Source organism: Bombyx mandarina, chromosome 05, assembly GCF_030267445.1.
Source record: "Bombyx mandarina strain Sakado chromosome 05, ASM3026744v2".
Taxonomy (NCBI): domain Eukaryota; kingdom Metazoa; phylum Arthropoda; class Insecta; order Lepidoptera; family Bombycidae; genus Bombyx; species Bombyx mandarina.
In genome coordinates this window covers 193696-204583 of record NC_143212.1, presented here as the reverse complement: position 1 = coordinate 204583, position 10888 = coordinate 193696, and the positions used below count along the sequence as shown (strand labels likewise).

The 10888-nt window shown below is 38.7% G+C and overlaps 1 protein-coding gene across 1 annotated transcript; it reads left to right on the top strand.

Annotated features, from left to right (window-relative positions):
• The first annotated feature begins 3929 nt into the window (after positions 1 to 3929).
• LOC114241349 (uncharacterized) lies at positions 3930 to 9533 on the top strand. The gene is made up of 2 exons (XM_089727237.1): positions 3930 to 5262; positions 8257 to 9533. The coding sequence occupies exons 1-2, from the start codon at positions 4054 to 4056 to the stop codon at positions 9412 to 9414; spliced, it is 2367 nt and encodes a 788-aa protein (XP_089583363.1). The 5' UTR covers positions 3930 to 4053; the 3' UTR covers positions 9415 to 9533.
• Positions 9534 to 10888: the final 1355 nt, after the last annotated feature.

Below are 10888 nucleotides of genomic sequence, written 5' to 3'. Positions count from 1 at the left end.
TCCTGAATATTTCGGCAGCAAAACAAAGTAAAGTAGTAGAGATCTTGGAGCAATGAAGTTAAGTATGGTATACAATGATAAGCGTGAGTATAACCGACTCTGTGAAACGTGAAGGCGTCTGCTCATATTAGACATTAGAAAATCATTGGTATAAGCGTTGTCAAGATAATACAACCACCAATAAATACTAGTGGTCCCGCAGTAGTCGAAATTCGACTATAATTAATTGAAGTTTGAACATTATTATGGTTCTATTGTCAAATACTTCTACTATAGTCACAGATTTCGCCAAGACTACACTATAGACAAATATTAATAAAGATAAACAATATTAACCTATTCTCAATTTGACCACAGACTTTAAACTTTAACAAAAGTTTGACAATTGACAATAAACAAAGAGTATATTTATTTAAATATGTTGTGTCAAATACATGTGTGTAATGTTTTCTTTATTGATTTAATGTATCTTTTATGCATTATTTAAAAAAAATATTAGCATTGTGCACTTCTTCTCTATATTCTTTATAAGTGTGGAAAATTTCACACTCCTCCGTCCGCGCAATTTTCGTAAGAAGGGATACAAAGTTTTTGCTTCACGTATTAATATATAGATCTCACTATTAAGAAATTATTGTAGAATAATATCGTCTCCACATATTTTTCTTCTGTGTACATACAGGATGTGTTTTCAGTCCGGGAGATTAATCGTTCCGGTATCGGGCCGGCGGCACAAATTGCAGCTCATTTTAATATCGATCGGCAGTGTCTGCCTATCGGATGGTAAAGATTTTATATTAGCTAGTGCTTTTACTCTAAATTTACATTAGTTTGGGGTTAATATGAATACAGGAATAGCGGACTTTTACCCTGCTCTTAATATGTATTATAATTGAAAATTTAGTTCATTGCTTACCTCGTATTTAAGAGCTTTGTGTACACATTGTTTAGATGGGTAGATGAGCTCACGGCCCACCTGGTGTGGTTACTGGAGCCCATAGACATCTACGACGTAAATGAGCCACCCACCTTGAGATATAAGTTCTAAGGTCTCAAGTATAGTTACTGCTTCACGGCAGAAATAGGTAGGGTGGTAGTACATACCCGCGCGGACTCACAAGAGGTCCTACCACCAGTTAAAATTATTATTGTACTAGTGTCTTACTTTGTATATTTTATGGGCATAGACGAGAAAGTGATGATTGTGCTTTTAAGAGACTTCGTGTAAAGATTGTCTGCCACAATATTGTATATTCCAACATGTGTCTGTTGCATGACAGATGAAAAAAATTATTTTCAAAGTCAACCGGCCGAATTTTCGTCTCAAGCAATACTAAATACTACTATACGGCCTGGAGCCACTGCGTTCATCCACAGTGCGTCCAGAGATCTTTTTTGCCACATACCATCCGGCTTTGGAATGAGCTCCGCTCCACGGTGTTTCCCGCACACTATGACATGTGTTTCTTCAAACGAGGCTTGTGGAGAGTACTTAACGGTAGGCAGCGGCTTGGCGCTGCCCCTGGCATTGCTGAAGTCCATGGGCGACGGTAACCACTCACCATCAACTGGGCCGTATGCTCGTCTGACTACAAGAGCAATAAAAAAAAAAACCTTGGTTATGTAATTTGTGACATACAAATACGACTAAGCTATTGAGATATAATAGATAAAGCTGTATATTAAATTGTAATCGTAGTCCCGTTGTTTGTTTACGTTAAAATCGGGGCACACGCTACCGGTGTGTGCACGTCCTAATTGATGCCCCCTCGTGTTTACGATAATTATGTTTGAATAGTAATAAATATTTTATAATGTTGTGATTTATTCTCTTAGATAAGAATATAATCGAATTATAATATAAATAAATAAGATTATTTGAATACACATAATAGTTTAATGTAAATGATCGAAAAGTATAATCTAGAAAAGCATCGCAGCTAATAAAAATGATGAACTTGGTTCTATTGTGAATTTCATGATTCTTACTTTTAATAATATTTCTAAATTAGTGTTGCATTATCTCGGTTTCTATTACTTTTAATTCCAATTAAGCCACTTTAAAACGTCAGCAGTCTGATAATGCTGCTTTTGAAAATGTATACAAAAGTTAGTTGAAGAGTAAATCTGTCTTAGTAAGATAGAAGGTAAGTTTTTTTAATGCATCGATCGGTGAAATAGTTCACGGTCTACCTAAGGTAATCGGTTATACACCTTCGGATATGAAGCCCTTGAAACCGGAACGCGTGATTGCTAAAGTAGCTCTTAAATACCTATAAATAATCTAGTGTTTAACACAAAAACTTACGATAATCGGAACCCTTTTTTTATTGCTTAGATAGGTGGACGAGCTCACAGCCCACCTGGTGTTAAGTGGTTACTGGAGCCCATAGACATCCACAACGTAAATGCGCCATCCAACTTAAGATATAAGTTCCAAGGTCTCAAGTATAGTTACAACGGCTACCCCACCCTTCAAACCGAAACGCATTACTGCTTCACGGCAGAAATAGGCGGGGTTGTGGTACCCACCCGCGCGAACTCACAAGAGGTCCTACCACCAGGCTCATATATCATATAAACGTGCAAAAACGCGTTAATGAAATCAATTGCTCATGCATTTAGTCACAATTTGTCAGTTTAAATGCGTTTATTATTTTTTTCTGTTGCGCAATTAGGAAAGCGTAAACTGTTTAAAATAAAGTCGGGACAAAATCGATTTTATTTGTGAAGTGACGACCGACGATGTCTAAACATGTCGGACCGCAGTGGTGTTTGTTTGTTTTGGGACGAGTCTGCTTGCTCAGACGCCTGTCGAGGCTGGATACAGATTAAAAATAAAATATATTTTTTGCTGTGTAGGATGTTTGTGATAAGATACCTCGTCCTATAGGGTAAATGTAGAATAAATAACAAAATTACAGAGTATTATGGCAGATATTTAAGTTCTGAGCTGTTTAGTACATTAAATTTTTACAAATTAATTTTGTTCATTACAATTGCAGTCCGACACGGTTCTATATGTGCATGAGAATTGCATTTATGAGAGGGTGTTTGTAACGCTGTTGTTATCGTTGTTGTTACGTTGTTGTTGTTATCGAGACGTTAGTACATCACTACATATTATAAAACAAAGTCGCTTTCTCTGTCCCTATATCTGTCTCTCCCTGTGTTAAGGATCTCTAAATCCCCCTCCAAGCAAGTTTTTATTCTCGCCCACCACCGAGCTTCACTTCATCAAGCGATCGCGAACGCATATACATCTTTAACGATTACATACATTATCTACTACAATATTCAACTTCATTATTATTTGTTCTTCAGTTTTTATCTTTTAATATACTTGTAAATACGAGCCAAATCGTTTCATTGAAGAGTACAATAAGACATCCAGCAAGGAACATTGGTGACCTCGACGTGATCAACGTGATCAACATCAAACAGCAGGGAAGTGTCCATTCCTGATTTATATCTATTCTCATCATAAATCATCCATTAATTCATCCATAGGCCTTAGACTCGAACGAAAGTTAGCTTAATGTACTTTAAACTTTAACAAACTACCTCCATCTTAATAACTAAGAGTGAAATACATTAGTCAAAAGTTGATTATTACACATTAATAAAGTCAAATATCATTTCGTAATCAATACTTCATTAAATACAACAAATTATTATAATATTACATTTTGTTAACGCTGAGATTGCAGTACAACGAGTTGTTACAATACATTTCGAAATAATTCTTTAATAACAAGCGTAAAAATTTAACATTAAATTATTCATCATACGCATTCATTTAATCATAACATTTGTTTTGAATAGTTCAATTTCTGCATTCCAGTAAACGCTTCGTGTCGCACTACGTGTGTCATTTCAAAGCCGTTCGTTCCCGCATCTGGCCGACTACAGTTTATAAGACACTGCGCTGACCTTGACCCATTGTTAATTGAGGGCATTGACCGGATTGCATAATTTACGTAACATTCTATTTTAATTTTATTTATTTTTCTCGTTTGCTTTCAATTTTGTATTGCTCATTACTTTGCCATTATGTCTCATACTGAGAGATCTATCTCGCCAATCGGGAGTCTTAAACTAGATGTCCCCAGTGCAAGCACAGTAAGCACATTAAAAGAACTCAACGCTCGTCGTAGTTCCGTCAAGGGTCGTATTACTAAATATAAAAATTTATTTAATAAGATCTCAGAAACGCAGCCGGCCTTGCAGGTTGATTTGTGTATGCTTAATCAAAGATATGAAACTTTGAGAGATATGTTTTCTAAGTTTGATGAATTGCAGACGCAGATAGAAATAATGAACACTGCTAATCTAGAAGCTGAACTAGATATAAGAGATGATATTGAGACAGATTTTTCATCACTTATTGCAAAAACTCAATTATTTTTGGAGGCTAATCAGACGCAACGCGAGGACTTTAGGCCCGCAAATTCTGAGATTTGTTCCAATTGTTCAAACCCAAGTCAACATAATAATATATCAGGCTTCAAATTGCCTACTATAAAAATTGCGAACTTTGACGGCACTTACTTTAAATGGCTAGAATTTCGAGACACTTTTACTTCATTGATCCACAGCAACAACAGAATTGAATCAGTACATAAATTTCATTACCTCAACTCTTATCTTGAAGGAGAGGCTGCTCACGTCATCAGCAATCTCGAAGTTAGTTCTGCCAATTATGATGAAGCCTGGCAACTTCTTTGCGAGAGATACAACAACGAAAAGCAACTGATAAGCAATCATTTAAACTCGCTCTGTAATCTTCAGCCCGTGTCTCGCGATTCATCTAAAGATTTAAAATTTTTAATCGATCACATTTCGAAAAACTTACGGGCTCTCAACACCCTGGGCGAACCAACAGCGTCGTGGGATACGCTAGTAATACATCTGGTCACTTCAAAACTCGATAGTAGCACTAATTTTAAGTGGGAGGAGCACAGGAGCAATTTCAAGAGATCACCTTCTCTTAAAGATTTTTTTTGTTTCCTGAAAGCTCGAGCCGATATTTTGGAATCAATACAATTGAATAGGACAGAGCGTGCTTCAGTTAATAAACGTCCGCTAAATTCCTTCGATTTGAGCAAAGGTCAACGGCCTCAAACAAGATCATTTGTGATTTCAGCTGGCCAATCCTCCTCCTCGTCGACTTCCATATGCGTCCTGTGCGGTGGTGATCATCGCTTATATGATTGTGCGACCTTCTTGGCAAAATCAATCGCTGACAGGACCGCCGAGGTGGTGAGGTTAAGACTATGTTTTAACTGCCTACGCAAGGGGCATTCAGTACAACAATGTAGGTTAGGTCCTTGTTACATTTGCAAATTATTTCACAACACCCTACTACATAGGGATAATTCTCAGGCTGCAAATATATCCAACGTTCAAGCACAAAGCTCGACAATCGAAGCGGGGTCTGAGGGTGAGCAGGCTACGTGCAATAGCGCTGTCAGTATGTCAGTGGGTTCCAAATCAAATGTACTTCTTTCAACGGCGATGGTCGAAATATACAATCCAAACACAAGACATCATGTCACGGCTCGTGCACTTCTAGACAGCGGCAGTCAGTCGTCCATTATTACAGAGAATTTAAAATTGAAATTACAGTTAAGTTCTTTACCGACTAAATTAAACATTATAGGGATTGGTAATCAAAACACATGCTTGAAGTCGTTGAATCGTTGCAACATAGTGTTGGCCTCAAAGTGTAACGATTATAATATTGAAACTTCATGTTTAGTGCTGCCTCAAATTACAACCAACCTACCTAATAAGACAGTAGATATTTCAGAAATACAACTTCCATCTCATTTAAAACTCGCAGATCCTAAATTCAATTATTCGGCACCTATTGATTTACTAATAGGAGCCGATATTTTTTGGACTTTAATTGAACCGCGACAAATTTCTTTAGGAACCAACAAGCCCGTTATGCATAAATCCAAACTAGGTTGGATATTATCTGGTCCAATCTCAACCAGTCAAAACAATCACAAGAATTCTATACATTGTAATTATGCTTTTATTCAATCGCGCGAGTCGAGAGTTTCAAATAGGTCTCTTAATGAGCAACTAGCTAAGTTTTGGGAAATTGAGCAAGTACCTCAATACGATTCCCTCAAAACAGACGAAGAAATAGAATATGAAAATCATTACGTTGCTAACACATATCGTAATGATGAAGGCAGGTTTTGTGTGAGATTGCCGTTAGTTTCAGAGCCCACTTGCTTAGGCGACTCATTCACACTAGCTAGAAACCAGTTCTTGTCATTGGAGAGACGTTTGTCAAAAAACAGTGACCTTAAAAATTTATATTCGCAGTTTATACATGAATACTCTGTGCTAGGCCATTTGTCTGAGTCGGAGATATTGATTCCTCGGCAATCTTATTTTATACCTCACCACGCGGTACTGAAACCATCTAGCGAATCAACCAAGCTGCGCGTCGTATTTAATGGTAGTGCGAAGACAACATCTGGATTTTCCATAAACGATTTATTAATGGTTGGCCCAAATATACAAGATAAACTTTTTAACATTTTGCTTCGATTTCGTCAATACACCTACGTAATATCAGCTGATATAGAAAAGATGTACCGACAAGTACAAATACAAAACAATGACCGCGATTTGCAAATGATACTTTGGCGTGATACAAGTACGGAGGCACTAAGATCACTGCGGCTCAATACAGTTACCCATGGCCTTTCTAGTTCAAGTTTCCTGAGCACACGTTGTCTGTGGCAGTTGGGCGAGGACTCTTGTGAACCTAAAATTAAAAATATTATTCAGAACGACTTCCTGGTGGACGACATGCTCACCGGAAGTGACAGTGAGACTGAGCTACATTATATTAAAAAAACCGTAGAGAGTACATTAGCAGCCGGCTGTTTCAATCTACGTAAGTACCGTTCCAATATACCATCTCTCTTGATCGAGCCGCAGTCTGTTCAACGTGAACTCATAATTAGTTCATCGTCACATACCTTAGGGATAGGTTGGAACCCCAACGAAGATTACATTAGCTTTCCTAGCAATTACAAAATTACAAAAAATATTCCTACCAAAAGATCAATTTTATCAGATTCATGTAAAGTTTTCGATCCTCTTGGATTGCTGAGTTTATTCACAATTAAACCTAAAATCATACTGCAAAGACTTTGGCTGACTAAAATCGATTGGGATGAACCTGTTCCCGCCGACATAAGCAGAGCCTGGCAATCATTTCTTTGCAGCGTGTCTGAAATCCAACACTTGCGAATTCCTAGACATGTCTTATGTCCCGAGTCGATTAACACAGAGCTGCATTGCTTCTGCGATGCTTCACAGTCTGCCTACGCAGCATGCATTTATCTCAGATCTCACGACGCGCAAGGCAACGTGCGCGTACGCTTGCTATGTTCCAAAGCTCGAGTAGCTTCTGTGAATCCGATGACTATTCCAAGACTCGAGCTATGCGCGTGCGTCCTGGGCGCACAGTTGGTGAGTGCCGTGTGTCGCGCATTGCGATGCGCAATTTCCCACAAAATATTTTGGACTGACTCATCTATTGTGCTGATCTGGTTGAGTATGAGATGTGATAGACTGAAAACCTTTGTGGCAAACAGGGTAGGTACTATTTTGGAATCGACTGACATTTCTGAGTGGCGTCATGTGCCAACGTCGTGTAATCCTGCAGATTTAGCTTCACGTGGTTTGGATGTGTCTGCACTTCCTCAGATGGAACTTTGGTGGAACGGCCCAAAGTTCTTGAAAGAAAGGAAAAATGAGTGGCCAGCATTGTTTAACCACCGCCATCCCACTGATGATATGCCGGAAATAAAGATTAATTTAGTGAAAACATCTAAAAACATGATACAGACATTAATACATTTTGATAGGTATTCTAATTTGCGCATATTGCAAAGAGCTTGTGCATATATTTTAAGATTCGTTTTAAATTGCAGAAACAAACTCAATAGAAAGAATGGTATATTGCAGCCTGATGAGCTCATCAATTCATTTGAAACTTTAGTGAGATTAGCTCAGAAGGATAGTTTTAGTGCTGAACTAGCCACAATCGATAATAAAGGCGTGCTGAGTCCGAACAATCCTTTAATTTCCTTAAGCCCGTTTATTGATGATAAGGGTATATTACGTGTAGGTGGTCGTTTAAACTATTCTTGTCAGATTTACGACAAACGTCATCCTATGCTACTACATGCGAAGCATAAATTGACAAAACTATTGTTCCAGCAAGAACATTTACGTCTTATGCACGCTGGCCCACAGTTACTACTGTCCACTGTCAGAGAGTTCGTCTGGCCCATAGCGGGCAGAGATCTGGCACGTGCTACTGTGAGACAATGCATTGTATGCAGGCGGGCAAGTGCTAAGATGCTTGCACCTATGATGGGCGCATTACCCAGTCAACGCGTTGATCCTGACTTCCCCTTTATAAGTGCTGGTATTGATTTTTGTGGACCTTTCTTAATAACTGATAGGAAGGGTAGAGGGTGTAAGATATCGAAATGTTATATGTGCGTTTTTGTCTGCCTCAGATACAAATGTTTGCATTTAGAAGCCGTAAGCGACCTCACCAAAGAGGCATTCATATTATCGTTGCGTCGTTTTATCTCTCGCCGAGGTAAGCCGAAGGAGATTTTCTGCGATAATGGCAGAAACTTCGTATCTGCATCCAAAGAGATTACAGAATTTGTGAACTCTCATGCTGATGGCGTCGGTGGATTCCTTTCTAGTGAAGGGATTGATTTTAAATTTCAACCGGCATATGCACCACATTTCGGGGGTCTATGGGAGGCGTCAGTCAAATCAGCCAAATTTCATTTGAAAAGAATTCTCGATAACACTCACTGCACATTTGAAGAATTAGCTACTTTGTTTAATCAAATCGAAGCCATACTCAATAGCAGGCCTTTATGTCCCTTATCTTCCTCTCCTGATGACCTTGCTCCTCTGACTCCCGGACACTTCCTCATTGGAAGACCTTTGACGTCGTTGCCGTCACCTAACTACATGCAACTTAGTACCTCTAGATTGAGCCGATACCAACACTTGGAGCAGATTCGTCAACATTTTTGGAATCGATGGCAGCTAGAGTACTTGAACGAATTACAGCAAAGACACAAATGGCGCGTACCAGCAAGATCAATCCAGAATGGTGACTTAGTTCTACTGAAGGACGAGAATATTCCACCGATGCAATGGCGGACAGGTCGAGTCATCAACCTATTTCCAGGAAAGGACAATATCGTGCGAGTAGCCGAAATCAAAACTTCGACTGGCGTTTATCGGCGTGGACTTCGATATCTTTGTCCTCTATTGGATACTGCAGAAGATTCTTCATTGGAAGCAAATGCTTCCAAGGCCCCGGAGGATGTTAAGGATCTCTAAATCCCCCTCCAAGCAAGTTTTTATTCTCGCCCACCACCGAGCTTCACTTCATCAAGCGATCGCGAACGCATATACATCTTTAACGATTACATACATTATCTACTACAATATTCAACTTCATTATTATTTGTTCTTCAGTTTTTATCTTTTAATATACTTGTAAATACGAGCCAAATCGTTTCATTGAAGAGTACAATAAGACATCCAGCAAGGAACACCCTGTGTATGCTTAAATCTTCAAAACTACACAACGAATTTTGATGCGGTTTTTTTTAATACATAGAGTGATTGAAGAGGAAGGTTTATATGTATAATAATATCCATTAAATAGTGGAGAAATCAATAATAAATTACAGTTTCCGAAGTGAAGCGAGGGCGGGTCGCTAGTTAAATATAAAAAGAAAAAATCCGATCCCATAAAACGCGCAGAAGCCAAAAAAAGATTGTTTGTCTTTGTTAATATTTGTCTAAAGTGTAGTTTTGGCGAAATCTGTGATTATAGAAGTATAATAAATAGTCTTTGACAATAGAACCTTAATAATGTTCCAACTTATAATTTCAATTAGTTATAGTCGAATTTCGACTACTGCAGGACCACTAGTTTTAATTACAGTCCATCGGAAATTTCATTACGTACTAAATACGGTGGTAGCTACCACGTTTAATTTAAATTTTCACGCACGAACACTTCTCGAGTTTCTCGCGTCGTTATCGGCACTGGAATTAGGGTAAACATGAGTTTTTTTGTACAGAAGAGCCACGTCATGTTTGAAGGCGAAGCCGGGTGAAGGGTGTGAAGGCGTTTTACCGCTCGTTTGTACGTCGTGTCCCTTAACATTATACAGGATTTGTACACCGCTGTAGACTCATGCTGGAAACGTTACAGCCATTAATCATCGTGACGCAGGCATGCAAAGTTAGATTGCGTATATGGAGGTCGCCGTTTGGGAATATTTGTTGTTTGTCACTATGTTTAGGTTTTGCGATTTGTACATTTAAGTTTATTTGTGGTCGAAGTACATATGGTGCATCTAGTGTGGTGCAAATGTATTGTATTCGTATCAAAACTTGTTGGAATAGCATAGATGAGGTGTTTGATTGAAGGTTTAGAAATATAGGTAGGCATTGAAATAACTAATTCTACGTTTTGATGGGGTATTTCGATAATTCGAACGAAGGAATATATTAAAATCGACACAAAAAGGTCGCATATATTATTATACTCTTTTGAATAATTAGTTTGTAATTTATGCAACGCGAGACCTCATGCAACGCGAGACCTCATGCAACGCGAGATATCATACAATGCGAGACCTCATACAACGCGAGACCTCATACAACGCGAGACCTCATACAACGCGAGACCTCATACAATGCGCGACCTCATACAACGCGGGACCTCATGCAACGCGCGACCTCATACAATGCGGACCTCACACAGCGCGGGACCTCATACAACGCGAGACCTCATACA